Source organism: Larus michahellis, chromosome 5 (assembly GCF_964199755.1).
Source record: "Larus michahellis chromosome 5, bLarMic1.1, whole genome shotgun sequence".
In the NCBI taxonomy this organism is placed as follows: Eukaryota; Metazoa; Chordata; class Aves; order Charadriiformes; family Laridae; genus Larus; species Larus michahellis.
The window spans coordinates 58,190,780-58,205,559 of record NC_133900.1 but is presented as its reverse complement, the minus strand read 5'-3'; the positions used below and the strand labels follow the sequence as shown (position 1 = coordinate 58,205,559).

The following is a 14,780-nucleotide window of genomic DNA, read 5'->3' as shown; positions in this document are numbered from 1 at the left end:
AGTGTGTGGAACAACAGCAGCTTTCTGATCTGGTGTGTGCATCCCCTAGATGAACAACAGCTACCAAGCAGTACAGTGAGCACACTCCTTGGCCCTGCAAGTCTTTAACACTTAGGACAGGTGCTGAGTTAAAGAAATGGCTTATCTCGAAGGTGCTTTGTTGATGCTTCCATAGAGGTTGAGTTCAAAGCAGGTGGATTGAGGGTAACCCAACAGGATCTTGTGTGTACAATAATAACCAGGTCCATTCAGGAATGAAGCATTGGGCTTACCCTGTGTCAGAATGTCTCCAATGCACGTCATTGAAATAATATGTCTGAATTTAAAAAGTTATGGTTGTACAGGGATAAAACAAGGTGGCTTACTAAGTTTAGGGTTCAGTTTTTGGTTCTGCACGAATGTAAGAAAACAAAGTGTAATCTCTTTGTATATATATCTTTTGATATTTTCTTTTTTTTTTTATTTCCATGCACCAAATAGGCATTCTTGCATCTCTTAAAAAAAACATCCCAGGTCAGTTTTTGTGGCCTAAGAGGAATTTCAATTGTTCAGAAGAGCACAGTCTGTAACTTTTTCCTTAATAATTGGAGCCAATAGATGCTCCCAGTAGTGAAGTTTCTTTCTTTTTCTCCTTAATTGCAAGCACCAGCAGAAAGCTGTAGTTAAGACACTGACAATAGAATAAATAGCTGACCTGACGAAGCGTGCTTGGGCTGTAGCCAGGAATCTCATCAGTAGATACTCTCCCCTTTGGGAAATGGTTCTTTCTCTTGGCTTTGTAAGTCTTGTAGTAACCTATTTAAAAATAAAAGATTTTTTTTTTTTCTTGCTTGCTTTCTTTTAAACCAAGCCTTTTTTTTTATAAATCACCAAATTCCAGTGGTGGTCTGGTAGATTGTGACCCTTTTGAGAATAGGAGAGAATAATATTATTGGTGAATTATGGATTGGTTCTGCTTTTACCTGTATCAGTATACATCCAGGAATACGTGCTGTTAATTTATTAGGCTTAGATAACCCTGAGTGAGACTGGTATTACAGATCAGTTCTGTAAAACGTTGTGTTATTTCCAAAGTGCAGTCTACATAACACTCATGGTTTGGAATTCTGTTCTCTCACAAGCTCCAGCGTACAGAGACTGTGGCATAAAAGTATCATCAGCATATTAATTATCTCAATAATCAAAGTGAATGCCTACAGTTGCTGTTTGCTGGAGATTTCGTCTGGTGGTCAGGAGCAGAGGAAGTGCCAGCTAAGTAATGGCATGCTCCAAACTGCTGGAGCCTGATGTTGACCCCGCATTAAAGAAAGCCAAGAGCTGTGCAAGGAACCAGAGGTTCTTCCCACTCTCTATGAGGTTGCTATAGGAACGTGGGTATAAGAACCACTAATATGGACTGGCAGCCAGCGAGGGAAATCTGTTTTACATGATCTAAATATTAAACATAGCATTCGGATTGATATACCAGTCATGGGCTAGTGCTTTATGTTGTTTGACCAGTGAATTTGTGAGACGTTGAGTGCATGGAACGTGTTTCTTGCTGACATAGGCTGAAGATGTTTTGTGGAGGAAATTTGTTTGTGTATTTTGTTGGCTGTTGGTGATGTAGATGAGTAATTTACAGAGTATGGAGCTGGTGCTTGAAGGAAAAAAAAAAGTGATACTTCTAGGAATGAAAAATGACAGACATAAAAGTTGAGTTTCTGATCTTGTAGGGAAGACCAGAGCTCATTTTCTGCCTGAATGTGTTATCTGGATAATCAAAGTTAATAACCATTATTTAACACTTTGGATTAAAAAAAAATTATGTCTGCAGATGTCCAAGAGAATTGTCTCCTAAACTTAAACTAGCAACCAGATTGGTTCTTCCTGCTGAGAAAGTCATACAAATTGCTTGCGGGCTGTCATGTGGTGGGGGGATTTATGTGACTATTCCAACTCCACTGCTCATGTGAAATGGGCAATCTTTCACAAAGTCACCAGGTTTGCACAAAACTTTGAGTGCTGAAATCGCTCTTCTCGGAAAGAGAAAGGGGGAGGAAAAAAAAAAACAGTCTAAAAGCAAAACCAGCAAGAGGTAAAAATAAAGTGAAATACAGGTCAGATTTTCAGGAGCCTCACTCTTGCATTTACCAGAATAATGCTGCCCATGATCATGTTCTGTTTTTTACATCAGTTCATATATATAAATGTATTTATTCTCATTTTCTTTTTAGGTGATCCTGATCCTTACCAAGTATTATCATACTGATATGGGGAGAGTGTTGGAGAGCTCTTTGTGGAGGTAAGTTCTCTGCTGTTCTTATAACCTCCCTGCCGTTCTCACAATAAATCCATCTCTTTTCCCTTTCCAAACTGCTGCTGGGTTGACTTGGTAGCCAATTGATGCTAATATAGCAGGATTATCCAGTTGGTCATCAGCTCTTACTCATTCTCTTCCTTAAATGCAGTTCAGTAAGAAAGAGTTTGAAAAGAGTTTTAACAGTAGAGACAAACAATGATAGAAACTATAAGGTACCTTCCTGATGCTGCTTTGCCAGGTGCCATTCTTTTCCTTTTCTTAGAAATTTTGCATCAAAGTTACTTAAGAACTTTGAAATACTTCTTGTGTTGGGATGTGTCTCTCAGGAGTTCTTACTGCTCTTGAGTACTGTATTGAGGTTAGTAAGTAATCCTGATTTAGGAGCAGTCACAATTAGATGAAATATAATACCAGTGCAGGTTATTTTGTGTCTTACGACAACTGGAAATATGTAGTAATCCAAATAAATTTCTAAATTGATTCACATTTCCTTAACGTTCGTGAATTAAGATATCAATGTGCTTGTTGCCTGCATGTTCACAAATTGCACGCTCAGGTGTATATCAGCGCAAAACCAGGGCTAGGATAAGCCGATGTTATACTAGTCATGCTGCTTATCTTCTCCTGTGTTAATTTTGCTTTGCTGAGTGGGCTTTTTGTGCTCTAGTTTTCTGGGTATCTGTATAAGTCTTCCACCACAAATTTTTGCTAGATGCATTATGTACACTTCAGAAGTGAAAGTATTTCACTGTTACCAATAAATATAATATTGCTCCAATATTCACTATGCTAGTTCTGCTGCGTTATCTGTAGCAGTGGAAATATTCTTGAAATATTCTGCTGGGATGTCTAAATAGTTGTTATAAATGATAGGAGACTTATCTGAGGAGTCTTACGTGAAATTCTTTTGTAGCCCATAAGCTTCAGGTCTAGAAACAAACGGGTTATCTAATAACTTGTGGCTTAGGTACTTGTAAACTTCCTAGAGCTTGTATGGGCACTCAGCCTTCACCTGTGTGTGTAAGGAGCTTTACACAGACAATCCAAGAAAAGCAGTGGGCAACGGAACAGGGAGTGGGAAAAGTCTGTGACCAGGATGTGCTGCACACCAGCCTTGTTACTTGTTTTGGAGGAGGCTGCATTGTTTTAACCATGTGGGATTTCTCATAGCGACAGCATATCTTTGCAATACCTCGTTGTCATACTAGTAGCTGAGGAGTACAGTCTGGCCAGGGGCAGTGGTCCATGCAACACAAGGGTATTTGCAAGTAAAAAGGAAACTTCTAATCATAAAAAGGGGGTGTTCAGGAAAGAGACTAAGCTCAAATGGAGATGGCGTAGTATTGTCTCAGGATTGGCCTTTTTAGGGTTATGATGGTTCATTTGTAATTATCCTTTAAACTTACAAGATGGGAAATTAATTGCACGTTTGTTTCTGGTTTAATTTTTGTCCAACATCTTGTGCAAAGAAGACAACCAAATGGCAATTTGGATACTCCCGTAATTGCGTAAGCACACATTGCTTTCCTGTTATATGCCCCTGGTCTATACAACATGTGCAATATGTTTTAAGTTTTGCTATCCACGCGTCAGTGTAATCTATCATAGAAGTCTTTTAAACTTATTCAGTCGGACTCTTCAAAATAAACTCTCTGCTCTTTCAAAATAAACATAAAACAGGCTTCAGATAATGTTGCTTTCTTTTGAGAACATAAACACTTCAAACAAGGTCATTCAGACCTTGCTGACAGCTGGTGTAAAGAAGTACTGGTGTGAACTGCATTCAAATAAAATTGATGCTAGCGTGCATCATAGCAAAATCAGGTCCTTTTACTTACAAGTAATAGATGTACCAGATGCTTTGGTTGTTTATAAAACTAGGATGGAAAAGCTGAAAGGAAGCAAGCGCTTAAGATTAGCACTTGCACCAGGCGTGGTAGCTGATCCATCCCTAGATATGTTCTGCTCTGGGCTCACCTCTTTCCTTTGCCCACTGGGGCGTAAAAGCGGCACGTGCGGTTGGCAGACTTGGGGAATTACAAAGAGCCTGGATCTGGAAGAGCACAAATGACACCAACTGGTGCAAAAAATATCAAATAGTGCCTCTCTCTGTTGAGACGTAGCTCATTATTTGTACTAAGTGAAGTAAAAATAAATACTGTTGGTGAAGTCAAGGAACTTCTGTGTTTTTTCTCTGTGTTAAATGGTTGGGTGTGCATTCGTGCAGTTCCATGTTTGCTGATGGGGCCGGGGTGCTGTACTCACATTGGCAGCCTGCCCAGAATGCACCATGTATATTTTTAAACTTTTTTGTTTGATTCTCTTTTGCATTCCTCTCATTTGCATCAGAACAAATATATAGTTAAACAGGTGTGGAAAAATGTTACAGGGATTTTTGTCAGAGGGCAAAAGCTATTGGTCTTTGTGAGATTTCTGTGCCCTAGTGGGAATGGATCCTGTCTGGTTATTTCCTGAACCAGTCCAATGTTTTTTCTTCTTCCTATCTTGCCCGGCTAGATCATACCAGACACTTCATATAGTCTAAGTGAAAATAAACTTGTTTTATAACCTGATCAGTCCCCACCAGGTTAATTTTTAATCTCCCACTTTCATCTTGCCAATCAGTAAATATTATCCTAGCTTGGCATTTGTCAGTTCTTTTCTTTCTTGAAACTGCACCTTTTTTTTCTTCCTCTAAAACATATTTCCTCTTCATCTCTCTCTCTTTTTCTCCCATCACTCAAAATAAACGGGTTGGTTTTTTTCCTTGCTGAGTGGAACAGGGAATGAGAAGGGAAGGGTGACTCAGTGGTCCAGTGATGCTTATTTGTTCTTTGTGACCTTGGAGTTGCAGTCAGACTTTTAAGAGTAATGTAAATGGTGGGGGAAAACACCAGTCGGAGGTACGTGGCTGGGGAGGCTTTATGCAAGGAAGATAGATGTTTGGAAGTGGATCTAGGTGACGAATTTCTGTGCCTCTGCAGAGCATTGTTAATTTGTGTAGATAATTTATGCCTGCCCATGTGGGTCAGGTTATAGGATTGGGAGGCCTAAATTTTAATTACCTTGGAATCTTTTCATTGTTGAATAAACAGGAAGAATGGTGCTGGATAATGAAAATCTTAACAAGTTTTTACTAGTGGCAGCCGTGTCTGGTTACACTGAAGAGGTGGAGGCATAAATCTTGGTGGAAGCATGTAGTTAGAAAACACCAGGGTGTGCTTCTCTAGTCGGCTATTTCTGATACTTTGCTAATTTGCTTATTTAAGTAATTGTTAAAGTTGGGGTAAATTGTATTGTTATTTGACTCAAAATAAGGTAGCGAAATAAACAGATGACATCAGTTGCCTCTTGAATGTAAATTAAAATAACTTGTTGAGAAGGAACACAGGGTTGTTTTCAGGTTTATTTTTGGAGTTTCTAAACTGCAGTACATATTGGGAATACAGGTTCATTGTTGTGTTAGGCCTCATTAGCATAACGAAAAAACCACTACTGTGACTAAAACTTAAAATTCAGGTACTCCAGCTATCTTCACAAATTGTGCATGTATTAAAGATACTTTGCATACCAGTGCTGTTCCTATCAGAGTCCGCACATATCTTTACCCAGCATGTTTACTGTATGAAGGACCTGAATCAAACAGACCTTTTAGGATAACAGATACTTGAGTATGTGTTTTCATATGCTTTATGGACCAGTTTGTGCATAAATATATTGCTGCACATATTTTACAACCTCAGGTGCTTGCTTGCATAGATTGCATGCCTGCAACTTTTGATGTGTGTACTTGAATCTTACAATCACATATTTTAACTTTGAATTGGTAGTCACTAAGAAATTAATACTAATACTTACCTACACACCTGAGCTAATTAATCCTAATAATGTCTCTTGGAAATAGATATATTTTATTGCTATTACTATTTCATTTTCTACACGAGGCACCTGCAGTGGTAACTGATTGCTGAAGGTTCTGCAGTGACTCAGCACCCTATGGGCATGGAATTGGCTTCCAGCCCTGTGCTTAGGTTGGCTCAGAGTCCTGTTTCTGGTATGTGTGCAGCCTTCCCTTCTTAACTTGATCTAAGCAATGAATAATAGATGCTGCTGATGATTGCTAATAAAGTTTTGATTGCGTATTATCAAGCTGTAATGATATGGTAGTGCTAATGCAACTTGCTGTGTAATTGCCATTGTTCCCAATGGCATCACCATGTTGTTATTGCTTCACCACAGCAAAACAAACGACATTATTTGATGTTAACTGCACTGTTAACTCCTCTCAGCATTGCATGCTGAACCCCAAGTAGGCCCATTTTCAGAGATGTTGGGATATTTTGCCCCATGTTGTCAATAATGAACTGCTAAATGCAGAAACAGACTTCTCCGACTGCTTAAATATGGTTTGGATACCCTAGCTGATCATCCTGGGACTCCTCACTCCAAAGGCAGCCTGAGGAGGAAGCGCAGTCACAGCACTGTGTGAGGAGGTTGTGAGTCCAAGTCAGTGGCCGGGCAGCTGGAGGTGAGAGCAATTGCATGAGCCTCATGGACAGCATAAGACTTTGCAAACCTCAGGGAGTCATGAAAATCCTCTCTTCGGTGGCACAGTTGTTTCTATCTGCACCCACAAAAAAACACGTATTCAGGGCAAGACTGGGTTGTAGAAACCCACTGGCCATCAGCAGTGATCAATGCACAGTGACCGCAGGGTGCTTTGGGCATTTACACAAAGATGCATGTCTGCACTAAGGTTAAAACCCAGATTATGAAGAGCAGGACATTCTTTTAAGGTAGACTCAGTTACAACATATACCACTCAAGAAAGGAAGATTTCCAGACCCTGTGTGGCTTAGAGTGCTAGAAAATGAGTATGGGCATTTGTTTCTAAACTCTTTGGACTTGCAGGTGAAGCTCATTTCACCTGTTTAGTGAGTTTAACTTAAAAAGCAAACCAATAAACTCAATATAGAGTCTGGTGCCCCAGTGAAATTCTTTCTTGGTGTGAAGTTCTGCTTAGTAAGTGAGCAACTGTATTCTGCAGCAATTTGTGCTTCCAGATGGTCTTATATTGTGGTTCTGTTTTGAAAAGTGACTTTGTAGAAATGGCCCCAAGGGATGGAGTTATTGAGTCTGTGATTTCCATAACAAATTTGCTCTCTTTCCAAGTAAAAACAAGAAAAGGAATGGCTTCCTAATTATTAGACCAGCAAACTCAGCTTGGGATCTAATGTCTAGCTGTGCTTTCTCTGGCTAATGCATCATCCTGAGTAATGCAGGTTCTGCAATCAAAATAGACTGCCCTCAATTATACCTGTGCTGCTCTTTTGTCCTATTATATCCTTCTTTACACCTGTTCCACTGTGAAAAGGTTTTCAGTAGTACTGTTGAAAAGGCAGTCCTACAATTAAAATTTTATTTCTCTTATTGAACAACAGATTTTTATGCTCTCTTTGATCATATTTCCATATTCACCTAATAGAATTACAAAGACTTTCATTATATTTGCTGCAATTTCTGTGTTGCTAATACTCTACAGTGCATTATTATGAGTTGAATTGTACAGGAAAGTCTCTATTTTAAATTTATTTTGGGCATTTAAAATGAGCTGTAAATTCATAGCTAGGCTGAAATCCACTACATTCACTTTCTATCAGCAAGGTTTTATTATGGGTGTTGTGTAAGAAAAATATGTTAGAGACAAAGGAAATGAAAGCAACATGTCTTGACAAAATTTGGAATGCGCAAGATACTGAAGAGATGATTATTGATGTTTCTGATGGGCAGTGGTATTGATTTAGGGACGATGTTGCAGTGTGCTTCTGTAGTGTATGCTCTAACGGACACATGACCCACCATAGTCTTTCCTAAGACCAAGATGTAGCATATTAGCAATAACCTTACTGTAACCTTGGTGCTGCACTTATCCTGTCGTATGTTTTGGCTGTAGCTTTTGGCCATTCAATAAAGGAATGAACTTTGGTCATGGATGGTGAGAACCATTCTCTGAGTTGTAGACCCCTCTGAAGGAGATGTCTTTTAAATGGCTCTCCAGGGCACGGGGCTTACCTTAAGGAGGTCCATTTATGTCTGCGTTACCATAATAGCATTTAAAAAATACTTTTATGTCTTGTATGTATGAAGGTCTGAACTGAAAAAAAAAAATAAAATCCCACAATCAAGTAAAAGCTACCAAAGAACTCTATCCAAAATACTTCACTGAATATCTGCTGCTCACAGATGAGAGTGCTGTGTCATAACTACTCTTCCAAGTCTTCAACAACTCTGAGTGGTGATGATGATTTCAAATGTTTACGTGTTTCTACACTAGTTTGTGAATACACAAAGGATATATGACAGATAGATTAAAATCCAGTTGGAAAGACGTGATTTATATAGTTAAGAAAAGGCTCTTGCTTGTTGCAGCATGGCTGCTGAGCATCTTTATATCTTGGAGCATGGGAATTTTTCTACTTTACAGGTTGATTTTTTTTTTTTTTTCTTTTCTTTAATCCTCCTTCTGGAAAAGGAATTCAATCATTGTGAGATATAACTCATAATAAGTGAGTCATAGAATCATAGAACCATAGGGTTGGAAGGGACCTCTGGAGATCATCTAGTCCAAGCCCCCTGCCAGAGCAGGGTCACCTAGAGCAGGTTGCACAGGAACGCGTCCAGGCGGGTTTTGAATGTCTCCAGAGAAGGAGACTCCACCACCTCTCTGGGCAGCCTGTTCCAGTGCTCTGCCACCCTCAAAGTAAAGTTCCTCCTCATGTTTAGGTGGAACTTCCTATGCTCAAGTTTGTGCCCATTACCTCTTGTCCTGTCCCCGGGCACCACTGAAAAGATCCTAGCCCCATCCTCCTGACGCCCACCCTTTAAGTATTTATAAGTGTTGATAAGATCCCCCCTCAGCCGTCTTTTTTCCAGACTGAAGAGACCCAAATCCCTCAGCCTTTCTTCATAAGAGAGGTGTTCCAGTCCCCTAATCATCTTGGTAGCTGTCTGCTGCACCCTCTCCAGCAGTTCCGTGTCCTTCTTGAGCCGGGGAGCCCAGAACTGGACACAGTACTCCAGGTGCGGCCTCACCAAGGCAGAGTAGAGGGGGAGGATGACCTCCCTCGACCTGCTGGCCACACCCTTCTTGATGCACCCCAGGATGCCATTGGCCTTTTTGGCCACAAGGGCACATTGCTGGCTCATGGTCATCCTGTTGTCCACCAGGACTCCCAGGTCTCTTTCAGCTGAGCTGCTCTCCAGCAGGTCAGCCCCCAACCTGTACTGGTGCATGGGGTTATTCCTCCCCAGGTGCAGCACCCTACACTTGCCCTTATTGAATTTCATACGGTTCCTCTTTGCCCAACTCTCCAGCCTGTCCAGGTCACTCTGTATGGCGGCACAGCCTTCCGGTGTGTCAGCTACCCGCCCCAGCTTTGTGTCATCAGCAAACTTGCTGAGGGTGCACTCTATCCCCTCATCCAGGTCACTGATGAATACATTGAAGAGAACTGGACCCAGTACTGACCCCTGGGGATCACCACTCGTCACTGACCTCCAACTAGACTCTGTGCCTCTAATCACTACCCTCTGAGCTCTGTCTTTCAACCAGTTATCTATCCACCTTACTGTCCATTCATCTAACCCACTCTTCCTAAGCTTCCCTATGAAGATGCTGTGGGACACCATGTAAAACGCCTTGCTTAAGTCAAGGTAGACCACATCTACTGCCCTCCCCTCATCTATCCATCCAGTCATGCCATCATAGAAGGCTATCAGATTAGTCAGACATGGTTTCCCCTTGGTGAATCCACGTTGAGTACTTCTGATAGCTTTCTTTTCCTCCACATGCCTTGAGATGACGCCCAGAACAAGCTGTTCCATCATCTTTCCAGGGATGGAGGTGAGGCTGGCTGGCCTGTAGTTCCCTGGCTCCTTCTTCTTGCCCTTTTTGAAGACTGGAGTGACACTGGCTTTCCTCCAGTCCTCAGGCACCTCGCCTGTTCTCCAGGACCTTTCAAAGATGATGGAGAGCGGCCCAGCAATGACTTCCACCAGCTCCTTCAGCACTCTCGGGTGCATCCCATCGGGTCCCATTTACTTGTGAATATCTAATTGACCTAATTGATCCCTCACTCGATCCTCCTCAACCCAGGGGAAGTTGTCTTCTTTCCCTGTTACTTTCCCCAGAACCTGGGACTCCTGAAGGCTGGGCCGAGCAGCAAAGACCAAAGCAAAGAAGGCATTCAGTAACTACGCTTTCTCTGCATCCTCCGTCACCATGGCTCCTGTCTCATTCAACAGTGGGCCCACAATTTCTCTGGTCTTCCTTTTGCCTCCAGTATACTTGTAGAAGCCCTTCCTGTTGAGCTTGACATCCCTTGCCAGGTTTAATTCCAAGGCAGCCTTGGCTTTCCTTGTTTCATCCCTGCACGCTCTGGCGACATTCTTGTAATCCTCCCAAAGGGTCAGTCCATTCTTGTGCTTACTGTAAACTTTCTTCTTCCACTTTTTCAGAAGCTCCCTGCTCAACCATGCAGGTCTCCTGCGTCCCTTGGCTGATTTCTTGCTCTTAGGGATGCACTGATCCTGAGCGTGGAGGAAGTGGTCTTTGAATACCAACCAGCTTTCTTGAGCCCCTTTGCCTTCCAGAGCCCTAGCCCACAGGATCTTTCCAAGCAGTTTCTTGAAGAGGTCGAAGTTAGCCCTCCTGAAATCCAAGGTTGTAATTTTACTTCTTGACGTTTTGTTTTGTGTGTAGTACCCACGATCCTGAACTCTATCATTTCATGATCGCTACAGTCTAGGGTGCCCCCTACCTTAATGTCCTTCACCACTCCCTCTGTGTTTGTCAGTACCAGGTCCAGGAGTGCTCTTCTCCTTGTTGGCTCCTGTACCACCTGTGTCAAAAAGTTATCATCAATGCACTGGAGGAGCCTCCTGGACTGTGTGTGCCTGGCTGTGTAGTCTTCCCAGCAGATATCAGGGTGATTGAAGTCCCCCATGAAAACCAAGGCCTGCGATTGTGAGGCTACCTTCAGCTGTCTGTAGAAAGCCTCATCAGCTTCCCCATCCTGATCAGGTCGCCTATAATAAACACCCACAACAGTGTCCCTCATACTTGCCTGCCCCTTAATCCTTACCCATAAGCTCTCAACCCTCTCTTCATCCGCCCCTAATGAGAGCTTGATGCATTCCAATTGCTCTTTCACATAGAGTGCAATTCCACCACCATGCCTCGCTGGCCTGTCTTTCCTGAAAAGGACACAGCCATCCATGACAGCATTCCAGTCATGTGAGCTGTCCCACCATGTCTCAGTAATTGCAATGAGATCGTGGCCCTGCAACCGCACACAGATCTCCAGCTCTTCCTGCTTATTCCTCATGCTGCGTGCATTGGTGTATAAGCATTTCAGAGAGGGAGTCGTGTGTGTAGGTTTTACCCTTGGGATGTGGTGTGCCTTCTGGCTCTCAGAAATACTGGCACACTGGCCCACAAGTGCTGAGCAACTACGCCCTGGCACCTCACCAGCAAGCCCAGAACCACCCCCCTTCAAATATAGTTTAAAGCCCTCTCAGTGAGCCCTGATAACTCTTGTCCTAGAACCCTTTTCCCCCTGGAAGTCAAGGTATTCCCACCTGTTACCAGCAGGCCTGGTGTTTTGTAGATCAGGCCATGATCAAAGAACCCAAAGTCTTGCCGGCAGCACCAATTTATTAAGTCAATTTATTAAGAAAGAATAACCATTTTTTTTAGAGTGGTTTAAGAATCCTGTTCTATTTGAGTAACTTGAACCTAAGTCATAGAATTTCTGATTGCTTTAACTGGAACTGGTATCATAAACATTTTTTATAGGCACAGGCTGTATGGGAATTGTACCACAGGTTCTTGTTTTCAGTAGACTCCTTTTGGCTGGGACTGACAACAGTAGAATAAGCAATCTTTCCTACCCAAAACCCATCCAGGTTGGTAGCAGTAGGAAACTTAGGAAGTTCACTGGCGTTTCCTCAGATCTGTCATGGTATCTTATTGCATAAGCTTCCCTACAAGAAATTATCATCTTTCTTGCTGGCCTCAGCAGACAGGTTTAAGATGAGGAGTAGAGAAACAGTGTCCTTCGAAGCAGTAGTTGTCAGTGGGGTTTGTCATTTTGTGTGTTGCCTTTGCCCTCCCTCCCAGCATAAAAGAGGGAAGCTTGCGTCGGCACTGCCCACGATCCACTTCTACATGATCAAACCAAGAATTGCAACCTTGGAGCTTTTATTGTGGCATGATTCCTCTGTACTAAATTCATATAAAAACAGTTGAACTATCAGTTTTTAGCTAATCAGAAGTACTTTGCTGCATTGTCATCCATTAACTCCCACTGTCAGCAGGCCCGCACAGCAGGGAGGCGCGGGGCCCATAACCTAGGGCAGATGGAATGACACTGTATATATATATTAAATGATGTTTCTTTTGCCATGCTGCAAAATGGAATAAATAAGAAACCATAATCAAAGCAGCTAGTTTCATTGCTCATCACATTTTTATGATGATGAATGAGGTATAAAAACCTGAGTAGGATATATTGTTTAAAACCTGAAAAGGGCGAAGTCATGGCTTAGGGGAGCATATGGTAAAGGAGATACGACATCACACTCAGCAAGCAGTGATGCTGCTGGTTCCACCTTCAGCCTACTGTGTGACCTTGTTTGAAGGACTTATGGTTCCTGGGCTTTTCTCTGCTTGGTCTTTGCCCGATTCATTCTTTGGTATATAAGTAATTTGGAGAACTGATTGTACAAGCGCAGTGGGACCCCTGTCAGTGCTAGGGCTGTAATGCTGCGTTAATACAAATAATACAAAGGAGCTGAAACATTTCGGGATATTTGATATTTGTCTCCTTAAAGTTTTTGGCTTGATCCTGAGAAGGACAGGAGACTATCAGAGAGCACTAACATACCATGAGACCCATCCAAACCCACTTACCCGTAGTTTCGCTACAAGGCAGCTAATCAAGAAGTGCCTTTTTTCAGCTGCTGTTTTGAAAATGCTACTTTGCAACCCCCCGTTGCTTCTCTTAGTGCTGGGCACCTTGTGTCACTGATGTGGTATGTGGTGTGCGAGCAGCTTCGCTTGCTTCTGTAGTTTGTGCGGTCTGCTCTAGTGCATCCCCTGCAAACGGATTGCAAATTAATTTGGTTGTTGGGGCTGAATGAATGAACAGCTGCATAGTTAATTATGCAGAATGGTATAGAAAAATGTAGTGTTAATGTTTTATACTCTCATTATCCTTGCAGTATGGAATATATTTTTCAGTGTGAAAATGACAAAGGCAATATTTCCCACATAACTTATTTATTAGGAACTTTGTATTGTTAGGCATCTTTCTCTGCTTTAATTTAGTAGGGATTGGGACAATTAAAAACTCCATATAGGCCAGTTTTAAAAATGTAGATATAATCTTACATGCTGAAGTGTTGGGACTGTGGGTAGTTTACAAAAACTAAACCCATTTTACAGTAAGATTTAAATGTCTTGATTCTTTTTGGTGTTCTGAAATGTAGAAGACTAGTGGAGAGATTTCCTTTTTCTTCTCCCTGCAACCTCGCATTGAACAGATGACTGATAATTAGTCAGTTAGTCAACTGAAGCTCTGTTCCAGCTACTTTTTTGGTTTGTGTTTTTTTTGGTTTTTTTTGTGGGTATTTCCATGACCTGTGAGCACATTTGATCCCAATTTTCTACCATGGGATATGAAATTGTAATTTCAGTTGGGGGGTGGGGGATATACCTGTTCTCGCCTACTTTTTGAAAAGCACCTGTCTGTGTTAGTTTTATTTTTTTCAAATCTGGTATGTACTTTCTTTGTCAAATGGATATTGTTTTTCTTGAAGAGGGTGCATGCGGTTCAAATTATGCCCCTTGATAAAAAGACATTGCGCTATCAGTGAAATACAGCCACCTCTGGGCAAAAGCCAGGGAAACATGTAAAGCAGACACGCAGTAAATTGTGCTTCCTTAATATCAAAAAGCCTAACAGTTCAGCTCAAAAGCATCTACATCATTCAGCCTTTTGAGATGCAGTCTTCCAAGCTTTCCTTTCTGGCAGGAAGAGGATGTATGGTCGTGCTTTCTGTATGATTCAGATAGTTTTCCGTAACGCTGATCCGTCCTTCGGATCGCTGGCTGTTCTGAAGGCTTCAACATAAAATGTTAACACGTGGGAGAGAAAATGATTTTAAATTTTACTCTCTTCCAAGAATTTGGAGACTTATCACTGTTTTATCTTAATTCTTACCATATGCTGTCCACTCCTTAATTTTGTAATGTCTCTTTGGGACAGACTGGATATGGAAAAATGTGATTTTAAAATAAAGTTGTGCTGTTCTGAAGTACGCTAACTAGAGTTTGAGATTTCTCTCCCTTAACCCTACCCCCTAGGTACTGTCTGTGCTAAATACTGGTGTCTCAGGTTTCAGTAGTTTTTAATTT

General features: G+C 41.7%; 1 protein-coding gene across 10 annotated transcripts in view; it reads left to right on the top strand.

The window, feature by feature from the left end:
* Positions 1-14,780, top strand: part of SORCS2 (sortilin related VPS10 domain containing receptor 2) — a 575,679-nt gene that overhangs the window by 183,080 nt on the left and 377,819 nt on the right. For all 10 annotated transcript variants that reach the window (XM_074587510.1, XM_074587509.1, XM_074587507.1 and 7 more), the window contains exon 2: positions 2,217-2,284. In XM_074587510.1, coding sequence (XP_074443611.1) covers positions 2,217-2,284 — 68 coding nt within the window. The remainder of the gene's footprint in view (positions 1-2,216; positions 2,285-14,780) is intronic.